General features: G+C 42.4%; 1 protein-coding gene across 4 annotated transcripts in view; it reads right to left on the reverse strand.

Annotated features, from left to right (window-relative positions):
• The window catches only part of nav2a (neuron navigator 2a), a 171634-nt gene that overhangs the window by 20118 nt on the left and 131602 nt on the right, over positions 1-19914 (reverse strand). For 3 of the 4 annotated variants that reach the window (XM_061814915.1, XM_061814918.1, XM_061814916.1), the window contains 8 exons: positions 9839-9968; positions 7841-8159; positions 6478-7156; positions 5667-5886; positions 3994-4280; positions 1991-2151; positions 1580-1762; positions 291-308 (listed from right to left, as the gene is read on the reverse strand). In XM_061814915.1, coding sequence (XP_061670899.1) covers positions 291-308; positions 1580-1762; positions 1991-2151; positions 3994-4280; positions 5667-5886; positions 6478-7156; positions 7841-8159; positions 9839-9968 — 1997 coding nt within the window. The remainder of the gene's footprint in view (positions 1-290; positions 309-1579; positions 1763-1990; positions 2152-3993; positions 4281-5666; positions 5887-6477; positions 7157-7840; positions 8160-9838; positions 9969-19914) is intronic. The other variant, XM_061814917.1, reaches the window with a different exon arrangement.

Raw genomic sequence — 19914 nt, forward strand, 5'->3', positions numbered from 1 at the left:
ATGTTATATTTTGGGCCTTCCATATCTGACCACTTTTATTGTTTACTGTCCTTGCATGCTCGGCTTTTTCTGGCACGACAGAGAACCCAAACACAAAACAATCCTTTGCCAACACTGGAGTGCAACATTTTGACTCCCCCCCATTCTGTGATTGGAGCCAAGTGGGCCTGTCAATATTGACGAACCAAGGTTGCACTCTGAAAAATTCTTTATATATATTTTCTCCAGTGTCAGACAGGTCTTTATCCACCCAACACCCACCAACACTTCAGAAAATAAATAATTCTCACCACTTGGAAAGACAGCACCTGAGGAAACAAATATATAATGCCAGTAAAGACCACATGTATCTCACTTCAGGTAATTATAGAAAAGGCTTTTATGATGATAATAATAGGTTCATCAGCCTGGGGGGTATGCATTTGTGTGGAGATTTCAGTAACTGTTGCGGGGTCGCACACAAAAAGGATAGATGGTATTATCCAGCAAAAATTCCAGTAATTCTATCCTGTCAACATGTATATCTATGAACCCAACAAACAGAGAGAAAGCTACGTTTCTTGTATCTCATCTGGTGTCTCACGTCTAACCTTGTAATTATGAAAGGAAGAGGAAACTACACTGCCTAAGCAACAATTACCAGCCTTTTTCTCGAGATGATAATTTATAATTGCAAAGTGATTTCCTTACGATAGTTACCCACTGAAGTGGTTGCTGTACTGCACTTGAATTTTGCAGTCTTATTAATATTACCTTTAACATGCCTTGCCATCTGTTGTTCAAACTTAGACTGTTGTCTCATTTCAAATAAAGTCAAATGGTGCTCCTATAAATTCAGTATATTATCTGAAGTATATTTAGATTATTTTTTTTTTGTAAATTTTATCTTGGAAAGCACTGCTCATATTAGGTTTAGAGAATCCTGGATGTTTTAAAGTTTAAATACCAGCCACTGATGTCAATAATGCACCTTTTTTTATGATACAAAGTTAGCCATTGACAGATTAGTTTTTGTTTTTATTCACATAAAAATATTTCAAGCTTGATTCTGAATATTTCAGGGAAACTTAAACAGAAAAACAATTTGTGTGTGTGTTTCTTGTGTGTATCCTTGCCTCTATTTGTTTCCTCTCTTGGATTGTCAAGGACAAGTTTGAACAACTAACCTAAGGGTGGGTTTTTGTCTCACCTCGTATTTATTTTATTTATTTTTTGCCCATCAGGAGAGTTTCTAGAGACAATGCTTCCAGTCTTCATACCTGGTGTTTCCCCAGCCCACCCTCTGTGAGCCCACTGGTGGACCCTCCCTGGATAATTTTCCCAAAACACATGCTTATGAAAACAAGAAGTGAGCTGACCAAAGCCGATTATGGCTTTCCTAAGGGCATAGAAGGCTTTTCTGAGAGCAGAATCTGTAATCCTTGCTGCGGTTCTCTTAACACATGTATTCATAATTCATTTGGCACGGGTGGTGGGAAAATAAAATTAGAAGTTTTCCTGTTTTTCGCCTAATTACAGACTTCCCCAACTTATTGGCTTGCGCAAACTGCACTCAGTCCACTATTTTGAATCCTTGTACCTTCCTCGAAGCCATCTCGGAAAGAGCCCGATCGGCTCATTGTGCGAGTCTTCTCGTCGAGGGACATGCAAGAGTTTCTCAGGCGGTTGTCGCTGCAAGGGTCAAAGGTGACATCCTGGTTGGTCAGGCTGTTGTTACGCAGGCCGGTCAGGTTGATCGGAGCCGCTGAAGTCGGGCTTGACGCTGTAACAGTGATATTATAAACATACAAAATTTAACTATCATAAAATGAAAACTTGAACTGAGTGCCGTAGTACACATGACTGGCTTATACTGTCACTAATTTACTAGCCTTTAAATTAACAGTCAGTTATGTTGGACATGTGAAGATAGGAAATAGGAAATAGGACACCCCCCCCCCCCCCCCACACATTATTGTGATATTCATGAGTAGTAGTGTAGGGAGCGTACCAAGCTGTCCAAAATTGAAGCGAGTGCCAGAGGGGGAGGTAAGGCTGGAGCCGGGGGAAAAGGGGGAGTTACTGGCTGATTCCTGCAGCCCACTGGTGGAGTAGGAACGCAGCCAATCACGGCCCTCCTCAAGGCCTCTCAGCTGAGGGGCCGGGCCATACCTGTGAGAAGTCAAAGGTTAATTAGGCTGTGAGCATACAACTCAGGAGGACAGCGTAGATTCTGTTGACTCATTTTGAAGAACTTGATTTGATTTTGGAATTAAAACAAATGTTTTTCATCAATATAAAGCTTTTTTCCCCTATTAAGCAAACAAATTAGTAGCTTGAGCCTTCAGATGAATTAGATGCTGGAACAAAGCATTATGCCATAATGAACATGGATTGTCAGCTGTGAGCAACAAACTGTGGCGAAATCACAAGTCCAAAAAAAGTCTCCCAAATCAAAACTGTTAAATATGACAGTGAGATCTGTATGATGACAAAGTGACAAGCTTCTTTGCAGAAGCCCAACACAACCACGCGGGTGCCAAGTGCCAAACATAACATTTTAAAGCACCAATAAACAAAATGAAACTTGAGCACAAGCCCCAAGCAGTGAATGTACACGCAGGGAAAGAGTACTGAAGACAATTTGACGAACTGGAGTGAGGAAGTGGAATATGTCCGGCAAGCAGGGGCGTAAGTACCTGAGTCCCTTTTTAGGCAGAGTGTTTCTGCCACAGAGTGGCCCGCTGTGGGAGAGAAACACTTCAGACGGGAAAAGCAAGGGGAACACCCAGCTGGTTCTACCCAATTACCTCTTTGTCATATTTCACAAGTACTGTATGATTAAATACGCATCTGTGACTGAAACTGACTAAAATTCTTCCTTCGTCATAAGACTGTCTTTAAGAACACCTTGAGTATTCTTACCACAAGGTGGCAGCATAGAAACAGTAAGGCCTAGAGCTGACTACTAGACAAAAGCCATAGACATGAACAAGGTCACATTTCCACAGAAGTAGCAGAAATTAAAAATGACCATAGACAACCACACACAGCTGCACACTTCCACAGCTACACTATAACTCAACACAGATTCCCATTTTTGTTGCATTTGAGGTGCTCAAAGTGGGTGGGGGGTCCTCACAATAAGCCTAAAACCGCACACAGCTCCATTTACCTGTCCTGTTTCCGTGGCAGAGTGTTTCTGCTGAATTTAGGGCTAGCGGATGGGGAGGAGAGGGGGCTGAGGGAGATGAGGAGGAAAACGCACAACAGACACAGAGAAAGACAGTTTCAGACAACCAAGCCCAAAAAGACAATGCCTTTAACACAAAAGTCAACTGTAAGATATTTAAGATAGTGACATTAACGGGAAAGCCGTGTGAAGGGGCTGATGTCATAGCCTCAAAAGCGTAGTCTACAGATGTTATTAATTTTCCACCAGCATACCTGACACGGGGCACATAACTTCCTCTTGAATGACCGCAATTACGTTACTGTATAAACACCTAAGCACTTTGTCTCTCTGCTGGAGTGCAGGCAGAGGGCAAAAGAAAGGAAATGGGACATTTCACCACTTTGATCGTGAAGTGCTGAAAATACACATTGTGTTCTTTTACTTGAAGAAATATATGAACACATGTATCAAAAATACTGACTTCATAAATAGGACACTGCTTTAATTGATACTTACCATCGAAGGGCTGCTAAAGTTATGTTTATTGTTACGGAGTTTAGTCATGTGAAAACGTCAAAGCTGACACGCTATTTTTTTATATACAGTATTTACTTTGAATGAACATGAATCATTTAAATACACAGATTAAGTCCACGATATGAGACTTTTTTTTGTTTTTAACACACTCACAAAACAAACTGTACACCTTTGTGCAACTGAAAACACAAAAGGGTTGGGCTCCTGCAGTCATAAATAGTATTCCGCCGTTAACCATGTAGAAGGCTAAATCAGTATTCCGTTATGCTTTTGTAAATGCACTTTTCGCTCCATGCTCTCACCTTTCCGACACGCCCGTCTTGACGCTGCCGGTGCGCCCCAAGGCGGACAGGGTGTCCTCCCTGTGGTTCCCATGGCCTCCTCCTCCCCCGGCACTGCCCAGGCTCATGTCAATGGACTCGCTGCTAGTGTGCATGCTGCTGACAGAGGGGTACCCCACGCTGCCTGTTCCGCCATGCCCACCCAGTGTGCTCTCTCGGCTCTGGGCAGAGGAGCTGCTGAATGTTGTGCCCCATGTTAAACTGTTGGAGGGGCCAGTGGAGGAGTAGACTGAGCCTGGACTGGATGCCTGTGGCAGGAAAAAGGTTGTGTAAACTCCTTAAAAAAAAAAGAAGGCCCTAATCCACTATTATTTTTCAAATGGTTAAAAATAGCTTTTCGTGGATGTATTGACGTATGTTCACCATGTTGACGTAGTGATGAGCTATTTGCCATATTTAAATGTAAGGATGCCAATGATGGCAGTTACGTCAACTGTTTCCACAAGCAGTGGTTCGTTCTCATGTTTTTGGAAATTTTTTCTCCAAACTCCTACTAATTTTAATCCTTCACAAATGGGGTGCTTTTCTATCTTTTACTTTAAATTTGACTTATTTTCTACTTGGAAAAAATTACGGTCTACAATTTTAAATATAGTGATTAAAAGCAAAAACAAAGACTGAATGAACAAACCAAGGTCTACCCACCCAAAACCCTGTGCAGTCACTTCATGATACACACGTCTGATAACGCCCTATGAATCATGATAGATTATTATAAAAGATGCATGCATAAACGTGTCTGTTATATCTTCGGGCAGTGGAATCAGCACAAACACCGTCCATCTGCGGTTGGATTCAATGCAGCGTTGCTCGTTTTGTCTCTGACCTCACTATTGTCTTTGGCTTTGCTATAACCTTCTGAAATCCTCATCACAGATACCTTAACATTGATTTCACTTTTGTCTGTCAGATTAGCAAATGAGTGACAATAGTCTGTCTCTTGATTTAAGCAACCGGAGTTCTGATCGTAAATTCCCTTTTGGAGAAGTGATACGACAGAATGCTTCAAATAGTAAATGTTTTTATGTCTCACTGCTCAATAAACAAGATTTGTTATAAAAGCAATGTGTTTTATAAAAATAAAATCATTTGAAATAAGATTTAGATTTAATGATTCACATTGAATCTTTTTCATTCTTAACATTTAGTTGCGATGCCTTCAGTGAGTCACATGGGAACACAGCACATCTAAGACTGTAAACTGAGTTATAAAATGTCAACCATGAGGCAACACTGAGTGATACAAGGCTTGTTCCTCTAACCAGAAATTGCAACATTCTTTGAAATCTCAAAATCATGCTCAGAAATCCTCTCAATGTGCTGAAAGACCAAATAAAGAAAAAAAGAAAAACATCAAAATATAATTATCCAAAGTCAGCATCTAAATATTGCCCCAAAGTAAATATTAAATTAAGTAAAAATTATTGGAGCTTGAAAATGATGAGAAATGACATGTCATTAAACATGCCCCCCCCTTTTAATTTTTTTTAGCAATTTCTTTTTCCATTACAGAAACAAGTGTGAAGACTAACATTAGTAAATACCTGACTCACAAATTAATTGCAGGGCTGTACTTTAAGATGTCAAACTGGTACATCAACTGTCACCATTGGAACCATTAGTAGCTGGCTCACCTGTTCGCTGCCCAGAGTCCCCGTGCCAGACCCAGGGACTTTGCCCCCAAACATAGGGCTGATGGTCTCACTTTCCACACCTCCCAGCCCTCCATCAGAGGACTCGACCATCGAGGTCACATGATTCATGGTGGCATGGGGGTTAGAGATAACAGTGGAGTTCTTCATGTTGTCTGCTGTGGTGACTGGAGCCGGTTTGTTGGTCTTCCCACCAAACAACCTGTGGAAAATCAAGAGCAGATGTGTGGAAAGAGGGAGGTCTCACTTTAAATAAATATTCTTTATAGAATATTCTGGTATTCAATATCATTGAGCCGATCCGGATTTTAAGCTTTTCTTCTCCACACACTAGTCGGGCAATTAAACAAAGAAGTTCATAGTCAGATCTGAATCACAGCCAAGACGCAGAGTCATAACTCTCTCCTCTCTGTGGTAAGCCTAGGTTAGAGTTAAATGCAGGCTGCAAGGAGTGGCGCTGTGATGGCCAAGAACAGAAACATGCAGCCTCTTTGTAGAGTTATCGCTCCCTGACATTAATGAGGGCACAGTGTTGAGCGAGCTCTCTCATTAGCCAGCACGATGCCCGCCCTGGACGCAAGGCCAAAGCTTTGGAGGTTTGGAAGGTGATCACATGTTGAGCCTCTGATTTACAATGACCTCATTTGACATTAATGGGTGTATTTAATGGTGTACAAAAAAAAAACATGCCCGCACGTGTGATTATTACTCAACGCTTTATCGCCAAGAGCACAAGTGGAACCCAGATAGTATGTAGTTCAAGATGACTGTTTTGTGCTGCGTATGTGCTAACCTGCGTAGTGTTGGTGATGAAACCTGCTGTCTTCCTGTGAGAGGAACTGTTGCCGATCCTCCGCTTCTGAAATTGTCAATATCCAAGACACCCTTCTCCCGATCCGTCTGATTGGCCAGAAGACCTCCAGAACCATTGGCCTTGGCGATGGTGATTGCATTTTTTCCATACGATGTGACAGAAAGCACAGCGGCTTCAATGCTGCTGGTGGACGAGCGGTTTCCGTTGCGGGCAGCCGATCCTGAGCGACCGGGCCTCGGGAGGCTCCGGTACTGAAGGGTGGAGCGAGCACTTGCAGGGAGGAAGCCATCATCCTGGTGGCCTAACACCACCCCTCCATCTTGCCCACCTGTCTTCAATCCCACCAGCGAGCGTATCCCAGATTTTGGAACTTTCCCCAGCGTGGCTGAGCCACTGGTAATGGTGGCCCCGCTGGCTGTTACCATGGTTACTATGCCATGGGCCGGTTTCTTGAAGCCAAATGTGTTTGTTGGTGTGCGGGAAGCATGTGTCTGGGTCTCTGAAAGGGTGTGTGTGAGGGCGCTGGGTGTTGCTGTGTGGCTGGTGGAGAGGGATTGTTTCTTTGCTTCATTTGCTCCATCAGACGCCACGCAGTTAAGGCCGTTAGAATGCGGAGAGAGACGACCCTTTTCTGAAACCTTGACATCATCTGTTTTACCTGTTAGACATCCAGTAAAAAAAAAAAAAAAAAAAAAGAGAAATAACTGACAAGGGCAGTATGACATCGCAGCAAAACCACTACGCCTGTATCAATTCAGTTAACCGGTGTACCACAGATGTCAAACTCAAGCCCTGGGGGCCAGATCTGGCCCGCCACATGATTTTATGTGGCCCGCGAAGCCAAATCTAGAGTGTCAATTTCAATGATTCTTGTAAAAATCTGGACCAAAATTTAAAATTGTCACACATCATAAATGATGAGGTTGCAATATGAGAAGCATTTTTGTGTTACCAAATGTGAATAGTTGGAAAAACACATTACCCTTGATTTCTGATTCCAAAACTACTTAATAAATTGATGATGGGTAAGTAAGTTTCTTTCGGCTTGTCCCGTTAGGATTCGCCACAGCGAAACGCTCATATTTGTTTGGCACAGTTTTTACGCTGGATGCCCTTCCTAACGCGATGAGATGATTAAATATTTTTGTTCCAGAGTCATAATGGCCCTCTCAACAATGTGGGGCATTGGAAAAATGAGTTTGACAACCCTGCAGTGTACAAAAAGTAATAGATGTATCGATGTGTTGATGGATAGATGAACATAATAAAAGATAAGAGATTTGTTCAACATGAATCAAATCTCATCAAATCTTATAGCATCTAAAAATATCAAATATGTTACCTGAAGAGTGGGTTTTGATGGTGACAGAGCTCGTGGGGCCTGTGCTGCTGGTGCTTTTAGTCCGAGGGGGTGTCACCCCCACCTGAGTATTCACGCCTCTCCTCCAGGACCCAGTGTGGGACACAGAGGGGGTCTTTCTCCCTGATCCGCCCTTGTCTGATTCATCAGAGATGTCAGAGGGATTTCGACGGCTCCACTTGGAGCCCGGCTCCATTTTGACCCCGCTGTCCAGACCTCCGTCTGGCTTCTTCACCTCGTCTCCTGACCAGGCCTGCTGCACGGCTGTGGACACCGAGTGCTTCTCGGCATCTGTCACAGGCTGCCAGAACACACACATATCCAGGATGTCTGATTAAACACGCTGCTGAAGAATGTATCTTTGATGATAAGTTCCAAGTACTGTAGGTGACCATCTCAATCTCCAAAAAGAATCATCACCTCCATTATGGGAATGATTTCTCACCCTGTTGAGTTGAACCCTTGAAGACACAGGTGTCAAACTCAAGGCCCGGGGGCCAGATCCAGGCCGCCACATCATTTTATGTGGCTCGGGAAAGAAAATCACTTGCGTCATTGCCCATGATTATTGCTAAAATCTGAACCAAAATTTGAAATAGTTATATATAATAATAATGTTGAGAATGTTACAAGCATTTTTTTTTGTTATGGAACCCCTATCTATGGTAAATGAATAAGTGTTAGACAATCTATCTTTGACTTCTTTCAAAAGTACTTATCCATAATTTTTTGTGTACTGTATATGTAACACTATGATGAGGAGATGAAAGATTTATTTGGTTTCACAGTCCTAACAGCTCTGTAAGCAAAACAATACCAACAACATGGCCCATGAAAAAAAATTACTTTAATTCCTCTGCTTTAAACTTGGGGAAAAATATTTTTTAAAGTTTTTACAAGCACTTAATTGTTGAAAACAGTGATTATCAAAGTGTGGTAAAAGTATCACCAGTTGCTCATAGTCTCCCTGTAGTTGTATGCAAAGTATTTATGTGATTAAATACAAACAGAATCAACAAACGTTAAAACATGACATACTATCAAATATATCAGAATTACTCTTACATCCATATGCTGTCTGTTTAAAACATTTGTACAATTGTTGCTTTTCAAGTACAGTACATATTTTCAGTTGCATTTTAAGAACATACATATGTATGCTCTTGTTAAAAACAGTTTGGTTTTAAAATGTGCAATTTCTAATGACCATTTTATGTGAGTCATTATTTTAGTATATTTTTTAAAATTTGAGATCAGTATTAATGTTCAAACCATCCTGAATGTTACACTGGATTACAATAAGGAACATAAATTTTAAGAATAAAATCTCTTTTTTATGGACAAGCAGGCCTACTATACTGCAGTATTGTAATGTTTGTGATTTTAATGATACTCAGAGAGCCACTTTTATTTCGAGGTGATGCTTGGTGTAAAAAGTTTCAGAACTGCTGGTTTAAAAACAGCATCTGAGAAATAACTTGAATCTCTTCAATTAGCATCACATGTCAGACCTAAAGACAATTTGGTTTTCAAAGCGAGTCCTTTGCACCACAGCGGACAGCAGTGGGAAAGGTCCCTGAAGCTGTTTACACTCATATTTACAACTTCGCTTGTCTGTTTGGTTTTGAATACCTACGAAAAGTAGGGGAGCCAGTGCCAAACTCGAAATGTCATCCAATTTGACAGAAGTCGGCCCCTTGGCCGTAGTTTTAAAGTCAGACACTGAATTACAGCTGTTTGAGGAATGACAGCTGCTTTTAAGCTGCTCCTGCAGTTGCCAAGGCAACACTACAAAAAAGCAGTGGGCTCCTCCATTAAAAGAGAATTAAAAACACACCGTACAAGGCATGCAGCCAATGTGAGATACCTGTTTCCAGATGATGCAGCCTACATTAACCTTCCTTGAATACGTTTGTGCTCTTCTGTGCTTTCTGTTCATGGTCAATAAATGCACTTTGCGTGCCCTGTGTGCTCCGTTACCTGTGCGGTGAGGCCCTTGCGCTGTGCCGCAGGTGTGTTGGCGTAGGAAGAGACGCAGGAGCTGGTGTTGATGTCATCTGTGTCGATGTTGTCGCTGATGCCACTGCTCACCGAGCTGCTGTCATCCCAACTGGACAAACGTAAAATCAGGGGAAAAGGAAATACTAGCTGTATTGTTAACAAGTCTCAATCTCAAAGCTGGAAGACAATGCTCCTCTCAGATACTAACAGCAGATCAGCTTCGCGCATTTGACCAATCTAGAGCAAACTGGAAAATAGTGTATTCATGAATTCATACGGTAGCATCCTCAGCCATAAAACGCTTGCAAATCACGAGGGGAAAAAAGAATATGGTCTTATTGACTGCCTGGAGTTTCTTTCTTTCTTCTTTGTTTGCCATCCAAATGACCTCCGCTTGGGTGGATGCACGCACACGCACACACACACACACACACACACACACACACACACACACACACACACCACACACACACACACACACAATCATGCACAAAGCCTGAATGGGGTTGTCTATCACATGAACAAAGACTCACTGGAGGGGTGACATCATGTTTGTGTGCGTGCGCATGTGTGTGTGTGTTTGGGGGTATGACAAGCTCAAACAGACCCATCTGAACAGAGCAAACATGCAAGTAGTGGATGCAGAATAAATTTATAAATTTGTATATGCGTGTGCGTGTGTGTGTGCGTGAGTGTTTGTCATAGCTGGGATTCATTGGGGAACAGGAAGTCAGGGTGGGTGGCAAACATGACTTTGAAAGAACCAGATGGAGGCTGATGATGATGGCCACAGAATAGTTGACTGCACCAGAGAACACACACGCACGCACACACACACACAGAGCTTGATTATCCAATACAGTACAAGCCTCCATAGCAATAAATAGTACTAATAGTATAATACTGTATAGATACATATGTACATACTGGGCTCGGCATTTAATCATAAATGAATCCTGTATTCGATTTTAGCTTCTCAAGGTCATGAAAACATAATTGAAGGCAAATGATTAATGGCCAAATACTGTACTGCAATTTGTATACAGAGGTTCTTGTGCTGTGATCGCACCCTAATTGGACCCGTGTTGCTTACAGTAGCAAGCCTGTGACATACATTATTCTGCCGTCCCTGACCATGCTTGAAGGTGTTTATTAGCACCCCAGTTGGAGTGGCAATGATGAGGCAGTGAGGAACAATTGCACTTCCCATCTGTAAGCGGACGATGTTGTACATACTCACGGTGCCACATTGAAACTAAAATTATCACACCACAGCAAACAGAATAGCATAATTGACAAATAATAAAACAAACAAAAGAATGACTCACGAAATAATTGACAGAAAACATGGACTTTAAACGCTGTTTACATACTCCCAGCATGCTTTGCAGCACGATGGCGATGCTGTATTCACAGAGAAATTCTTCTTAATCCGTGAAAAATGAGTTTGCGGATATTAAACTCCAATCGCAACCTTCTTCTACTCTTTTGTTGTAACGTGTGTATCATCCATGCTTCAGTTACAACACTTTAGAATCACACTGATAATGTGGAATTTTTATTGTTTTGTAATATAAGAACATTAATTGTCGCTAGGTGTGATTGTGAGTTTGGCTTTTTGTATCTATGTGTCCGGCAATTGGCTGGCAACCAGTTCAGGGTGTACCCTGCCTCCTGCCCGTTGCCAGCTGGGATAGGCTCCAGCACTTCCAGCAACACTCGTGAGGATAAGCGGCAAAGAAAATAGATGGATGGATGTAATATAAGACAGAAATGCGAGGAATTCAAAGTTCCTGTCATACTGTGTTGCGTTTTTGTTTACACATTCAAGCAACAAGTTTGTCCTCATGTTTTTGAGTTTATAGGGTGAGAGTTGCGGGTGGCGATTATGTGGATTGAATGGTTGCCGACAATGTGAAAAACAAATGACAGGATATTAAGAGTAATAGCCTGTCAGCAACATATTTAATAATAATTAAAAAAATAATCAATAAAATAGCTTTCAACTACTTAATTTTTGCACCAATGAACTTAATTGACAATTTTAAAATATGAACTATGAAATGAACTACTTCAAAGATGAACTGAACTTAGAACTACGTCACACGGAAAATGAACTTTCCCAACAAAGATCCTGTATTATTTCACATCGTAAAAAAAAAGAAAATTAAAATTCAGTTATGTGTAGCCCTAATACCTACGCACTACAGTTTTTTTTTTTAAACATACTGTACTTTAAGACCAAACATTGGGTAACAATCAATGTAATCAAAGTACTGAAAAAAAGAGAACACCAAGGTGGTTGTGCCAGCAGAAAACGGTAAATCAAAGCGTGACAGAGAAGCAATTCAACAACCTTTGGAGTTGAAAGCTTCCACGTCGGCTAAAAGGTGATTAGAGATTCGGAACGACCACAGCGGCCACAGGGGAAAGTCCCCCACAGGAGAATGAAAGAAAGACATACACAAAAGCATCAAGATCCAAACACTTCCGGAACAAGACTGAATCAAAGACATCACGAGAAAGACATTTCCTCTACTACTACTACTACTACTACGACTACTGCTCTTCAAATTAAGTTTATACATGCTCATGCACACAAACACACACAGACCTGCTAAGGGTGCCTCGGTTGCCGTGGGAACCAGAATGCTGCAGGAAAGTGTCAAGCAGGACAGAATGCTTCATGACTCCATGCCGCTGAGAGCCAAAAGTCTCACGCGCTCTCCCTTAGTTCTCTCAGTGTTTCTTGTCCTCACTCTCTCTCCTCTGTCTGTCTGTCTGTCTGTCTCTCTCTCTCTCTCCTCTCTCTCTCTCTCTCTCTCTCTCTCTCTCCTCTCTCTCTCTCTCTCACTCTCTCTCTCTCTCACCTTGGCCGTGTTCCTAGATGGGCCTCCTTTGTCACTTGCTGCAGTGATGCTTCATCCCTTGGGTACTGTTTGTCTCTCTGGACTATCAGGGAGAGACTAGGGGTTTTGGGGGGGGGGGGGGTGTTTCAGAGAGGGGAAGGACCTGCCCTGCTGTTCGTAACATGAGCCTCCCCCAGGATTGTTAACCGGTTCACTGCTGAGGTCGCGCTACTAATAGAGAACACCGACACACGCACACAAAAATGGCCCAAGCTCTGAATAAGCCACTTCAGCCAAATTCAAATCAGACGGCAACACAAGTCAAAGCCACATGATCACAGAGTGAAACTGAAGGACAATCCTCATCCCACTGTTGCTTCACTGCATTTTCCTGCTCTGGTTTATGTGTGTGCGTTCAACTGTGCAATTTCCCAGACAGATCCACCCTGACATCTCTAATTAGAGATCGGCCTAAACGGCGTTGCCCAGCCCACAGCCTCCTGCTGGCAAAGCTACCCGCCAGTTGACAACCAACCAAGCTCTTTACGGCCAATCACAGGAGACTGGGGCATTAACTGCGGGCTGCTACTGGGACCAAGAACCACTGGGAAGAAGAGGACATGCTTTTATTGCTTTTCCATTGCATGTATTAGATGTGCAAGTTTCCCCAAATTTCAAAAGCGTGTTATAATTCAGTGTGAATGCTCATAGATTCCCAATTTCTCAAATGCTTGAGTACAATATTTTTTCTTTTCCCCTATTCATTTTTCTAACACTTAATCAGTTCAGGATTGGAAGTCAGAAAACAAAATGTCAAACATTTTATATCCATTCCGAAATACAAGACATTTTTCTGCAATGATGAAGACCCAATCACATTCATGTTATCCTTGCCTTCAGTGGCACATTATCATCATCGCTGGTGATTAACGAGCATTAAATACTTTTGCTTCTGATATTCGCCTGGGATGTCTATGTTTAAAGATTTTATTCTTTTAATTGTTAACATATGATACAGGTTTTCTGATAGAATGGAAGATGTTCTCGAAAGTCAAAAAGGCTAAGAGAAACTTGTAAATGTGTAGTAATTGGAAAGACAAAACCTTACAACCAAGATCAAGACTTTATTCAGAACCCCTCAATGCTGTGTCTTCTGCGAGAGTGTTCCGCTTTCCACCATGGGTCAGAGTTCAGGGCACAAACCTGAAAGTGACCTCCAGAGTGGGGGAGGCAAATTGTCAGCCAATAGGAGGGACATCATTTGTTCTGAGAAAAAGACCGTTTGTTTAACTTTTTTTGGTATGTTTGTGTCCCTACAGGCTGTGGTCGATTGGTCACCCCCCCACCCCCCTCCCTGAAAAACCTTGTCCGAATCTGGCACATGTCGACAGGAACTCGGCAGGCCCAAATATGCACACGGCCACAACAGAGCTGCAGACCAGAAGTAAGGGGATTTCCTGTGTTGGAGAGGCATCTGCTGGTCCAAACCCTGCAGCTGGTACATATCACCCAAAAGTCTCTATCTCTGTACCCCCTGACAGACCGACAGATGTACAGACAGACAGGTATACAAGTAGGCAGGCAAACGGAGTCAAAGGGGACTAAAAGGCTTTCGGCTGGGGAACAACAGCGCCATCTCGGACAAGTTGACAGCCAGGCTGGATAAACAAATGGCATCAGCAGTGATAAGCCAGTATGCCAACTTCTGCCAAAGCATATTAGTGCCAGCTAAGACACGGGATGAGGGTTTTTTTTTTTTTTTTTTAAACCATCCATTTTTCTATCCTCATCATCGTCATGCATAATTGTAGTGTATTCTGTATGATTTTTGGCTAGAGGCGTGGTACACCTTGGGCTGGTGGCTAGCCAATCGCAGACAGGGATTTTCATTTCTAATTCAAATTATTACAGAGACTCACAATGTATAATGACGATGTGGACTGCCAGCCAGTAAATATGGCCACCTGCACAATCTCCTGAGATGGAATGTAAGAGTTCAATGAAAATCTGGGATAATGCCATAATTATTCCTGTCAATCATGCCCCTCCATGTCTCACTGTCATTGTCCACGTGGGCATTGAAGCCCCAGAAGAATGATGGAGACTTCAGAGGGAGCGCTCTCCAGCACTCCCTCTAAGGACTCCAAAAAAGGGTGGGCACTCTGAACTGTTGTTTGGTGCATAGGCACAACAGTCAGGAACTGTCCACCGACCTTAAGGCGGAGGGAGGCTACCCTCTCATCCACCGGGGTGAACCCCCAATGTGTCGCGCTGCGGGGGAATAAGTATACCCACTCCTGCCTCTCACCGTGGGCAACTCCAGAGTGGAACAGAGTCCAACCCCTCTCGAGAGGACTGGTACCAGAGCCCATGTGATGAATCCAACTATATCTAGTCGGAACTTCGCGACCTTACACACCAACTCGGGCTCTTTCCCTGCCAGACAGGTGAAATTGAATGTTATTTTTCAGGAGGGACCAAAAAAACAACATTGCTGTGTCCAAATTAGCTTAATGTATTGATATTTACAAATAAACATGGTTTCTGAAGATAAGCAAAGTACAACAGTTGTGATGGAGTCTCGGTGCATTTTTAACTGTTCACACTTGTGGAAAAAGGCATTTCTTCCCCTACTTTGCAATTTGTGACGAGGAGGAGGACATTCAAGAGGTAAGCAACGGGGCGGCTGAGAAGGGACCCGGCACATTTTGGGCCACAGACCAGGAGGCGTGCGGAATGAAAATGCCACAGCTGTCCTTGCACTGACGAGAAATGACATGACTGGACTTCGCACTCAGGAATGTCTGGTGCTATTGTCTCTCTCGCTTTGAGAAAACATTTGCTATCTCCATTCGTGAGATCGATCAGAGCCCAAAGACCCTCTGGTCACTTCCCTGTCACACAGACTTCCTTCTGTGTCTTTTGCTTTTGCTTTGTTTGATGTGTCAACACAGTCTCATCTAACGACTCACCCGGATCCACACTATAAACACAAACTCTTCTCACATGTGACACGCATAACTGAATACGCACGCACAATACTGAATCCACTGCTGCAACAACAACAAAAAAGGGGACATTTAAAAAGTCAACTGTCACCTCAGTGCTAGAATGAAGTACAGTCCAGTGCTGCACATCTGTGATCCATAGTTTTGGGACTCCTGAGGGTTGAATAATAAATAATAAGCAGTTGCACTGGTCTGTTGCTACAAGATAAAAACAAACTCCCTTCTTTCATGGTTGTCTGCTTTCAGTAGGTCACAAATGAAACCTTAACCAGTCACCAATTTAGTCTAGGGTTCTGTAGTTTTAGCAAATAATATGTAATACATAACATTGTGTTAACAAACAGCTAACTCATGTGTTTTAATAGATTAGTACAGACTAAGATCAAGATTTTTTAAGTTAAAAAAAGTAGCTTGCATTGACAGGAATTTTCCCCACATTTAAGTGACATGGGGCGATATACGTACTGATACTATATGAATGTTGACCCATTAGACTGTGTAAATACATTTAAATCCAATCTATGAATCTCCTTTGCTTTCCTTCTCATTCTCCAAATACCTGGTGACTTGGTTCAAATTCTGGCTGGTCCAGAGAATTGGAAACCAACCTTTGAACTGTGTGCTTGCCTTCAAACACTCCACTGTTTGACTGTGTCCTATGCTCGAACAGATGTTCTTATTATAACTCAGAAGAAGGAAGCGTGTTCTTCACTACAGACAAAAGCAGCCAGCAATACATCGTTCAGTAAGTCATAGTAAAGGTTTGTTTCATCAAATAATGTAAAATTAAACAAGTAAGCAGATAGCTAATGCAAAGCCTTTATGTCTCACCAACTTGGTTCTTGCAGCTACTATACTGTATATGCCAAAAATTCTAAGCACTGAAATGATACCCTTGTGTTCATTCTAGGTATTGTGATTTGAATGGGTGTTTGAGAGAACTGCTAACATTAAACCTGGCAGCCTGTACTGCAATCCATATCTCAAGAAGACTGTAAGCCATTCCACCTCACACACACACACGCGCGCACACACGCACACACACACACACACACACGCATGCACGCACGCACGTGCGTCTTATGGCTGGAGGCCACTTATTTAGGATTCTAAAGCAGAGAGAAAAGTTCAATGAATGCAAGCAGTCAAAACAATGAGAATGGTGGCTGTTCATATCTCAGCGCAAATATTAACATTCACAAACTCAATGAGTTAACCAATACCTGCACAGAAGAAAAAAATAGACCTCAATCAGCAATCACTCGAATAGCCACTTCAATATTTCACAGTATGTGTGTCATCATCAATGTGAACACAAAGTATAAATCACAAACCCCCCCCCCAAAAAAAAAAAAAAAAAAAAAGCAGATCCTGTCCAAATAGGATTATTACATTTGACTCAACCTGGTATGATAGCTGAATAGGAGTTTGCATTGAGGCATTGCATAATTAAAAACATATTGTAAGCTACCATCGTCATCTCAGGGTAGTTTTAAATCAACGACTAAGTAATCTGAGGTTTTGAAGTTTAGTGAGGGGACAGAGTGGTACCTGTGATCCTGGTAACCCAACACTGACTAACCCTGCAACCAATATAACAGTTGTGGTATTCCAAAGCAGGGAAACAACTCGGCCCAGCGCACATGCAGCAGCCTGGGACACCCAGAAACCGCTTAACAGGGCTCGAGTAAGTGAGGCCTTCTGAAAAAACAGTTGGGGTCAGTCTTGACAGGTTGTTGCTATTTCCAAGCCGGATCCAGTATAAATGCAAATGAGGTCTGGAGGGCCGGACCTGTTCTACAGGGAATAGGTTTGCTTGCTCATTAAAACAAGACTAGAGGGTAAAAGAACGTAGGAAGACAGACTCAACCTAAGGTAGAAAAATTCTCTGGTGTGCAAGATGAGTTAAGGAAGGAAAGACAGGCAAGGCAGATGGGGAGAGATGGGTCAAGAGCCTGATGATGTTGGTTGAAGGAGAGGGGCCTCTCTGTTCCTGTACCTGAGACCTCTGCGGGACCTACTCAAGTCCAGACATGAGAGCCAATAACCTCAGGGAAGGGGAGTGTGATGTGTGTGTGGGTGTGCGTGTAGGTGTGCTTAATCAGATCTGAGGTGAGGACAATTTGTCCAAACCATTTTAAGGAAACTTGGTCTGCAATTAACAAATATTATAACAAAAGATTAATTGGTCGATTAGTTTTTAATTGGTGAATGGGATTTAAAAAAAATATTCCCATCCCTTTCTGACATTATTAACAAATTGCCAGTGCAGAAAAGTGCATAAACAGGTTGCTGCATGAACATCCCAGAGCTCTCACCTGCCACATGAAGATTTTCAAGCATGTTTGTAACCTCACCACTGTCTCTCTGTGAATCTTGTACTAGAACAATCACGTTCTCACTCTTAGCCTCTTATGTATTCCATTCAAAACTTACATGGAAGACATTAAACTGACACCAACAAGTAAAAATACTTGATTTCAAAATACGGCCCCCTAATCTGAGCACGCTCCTCAATTTCTGAATTCAAGTCTGCCTGTCAAGTTAAAAAAATGTTCAAGTCTTGGACTTTATACACTTTGAGAAGACTTTGTGGAGAAAAAAAAACAGTAAACATAAATAAATACAGTGATGCCCTACAACTATATTTATGTAAATATTGCACTGTATTGCATTACAATGGGGCGGCACGGTGGTGCTACTGTTGAGCGTTGGCCTCACAGTTCTGAGGACCGCAGTTCAAATCCCGGCTGCTCCCTGTGTGGAGTTTGCATGTTCTCCCCGTGCCTGCGTTTGTTTTCTCCGGGCACTCCGGTTTCCTCCCACATCCCAAAAACATGCAACATTAATAGGAGATACTAAATTGCCCCTAGGTGTGATTGTATGTCTGTTTGTACCCTGCCTCTTGCCTGATGACAGTTGGGATTGGCTCCAGCCCTCCCGTGACCCTTGTGAGGATAAGCAGCTCGGAAAATGGATGGATGGGTCCATTGCTCCACACACTGCTGCTCAGAGTGTGCAACACATCAATGGTTCAAGTGATTGATATGGTAACTGTGCAAAATAACAAATCAATGAAATGTCCATCCATCCATTTTCTTGGCTGCTTATCTACACAAGGGTCGCGGGGAGTGCTGGAGCCGATCCCAGCTGTCAATGGGCAGGAGGTGGGGTACACCCTGAACTGGCTGCCAGCCAATGGCAGAGCACATAGAGACAAAGAGCCGCACTCACAATCACACCTAGGGGCAATTTAGAGTGTCCAATCAATGTTGCATGTGGGAGGAAACCGAGGGCCTGGAGAAAACCCACGCAGGCATGGGGAGAACAGACAAATTCCACATAGGCAGGTCTGGGATTGAACCCTGCACCTCAGAACTGTGAGGCCAATGCTTTACCAGCTGAACCACTGTGCCGCCATAATGAAATGTGTTGCAAAAAATGTAAATGATCGATTTTTATGAATTGTATCATTTAATAGTAGTGGCCCCTAGGGAAACAATGCAGAAACATAAAAAAGTACCCAATATATTCCAGGTAAGAATTGAGCTTGTGGACTGTAAATTTGTTATCCGAGGCTTGTAGCGCATAAAAATGCTCTTTTGAGATATTTCAAATTAAAACAAGGACACCTGTTCTGTTTAATCATTCATGGAGTAGATTGGATATATCAAAAACTCACTCTGAACATGGAAAACAACGGTTCCGCTGCCACTCTAAATGTACGATAATATGATTGTGGCTCATTGAGTGATGACTTTTTGTGTGGCTGTGTGTTTTAGCACACAGCTCACCAAAGTGGAGTGATACTCATATTTTAATGAAATTCATTAGTTTAAATAATGTAAGATTTGGTTTCCTCTTAAATGCTTTCTGACATGTTGATACCAAGGCGGGATGTATAGGAGTAAATATATGTAACGATGACTATAATGTGGTTACTGTTCTACCATTTAGAAACCACAAACCCTTTACTTGAAGAGCATGCAACAGTTAAAACCACTGGCAAGGCCAAACATAACATATATAATCATACCATATAGCAGTGGAATGCTCTACCCCAGGATAGAGGCCAAATTAGCAGAGTACATAAAAGACAACTTGAGCAGTTGTAACGTACTACTACAATGCTGTGATCAAATGTTGACAATGCGATTCACTCCTGAAGGTGGCATTTTTTTTCATTTGTTATTGTAAA

Source organism: Syngnathoides biaculeatus, chromosome 3, assembly GCF_019802595.1.
Source record: "Syngnathoides biaculeatus isolate LvHL_M chromosome 3, ASM1980259v1, whole genome shotgun sequence".
NCBI lineage: Eukaryota > Metazoa > Chordata > Actinopteri > Syngnathiformes > Syngnathidae > Syngnathoides > Syngnathoides biaculeatus.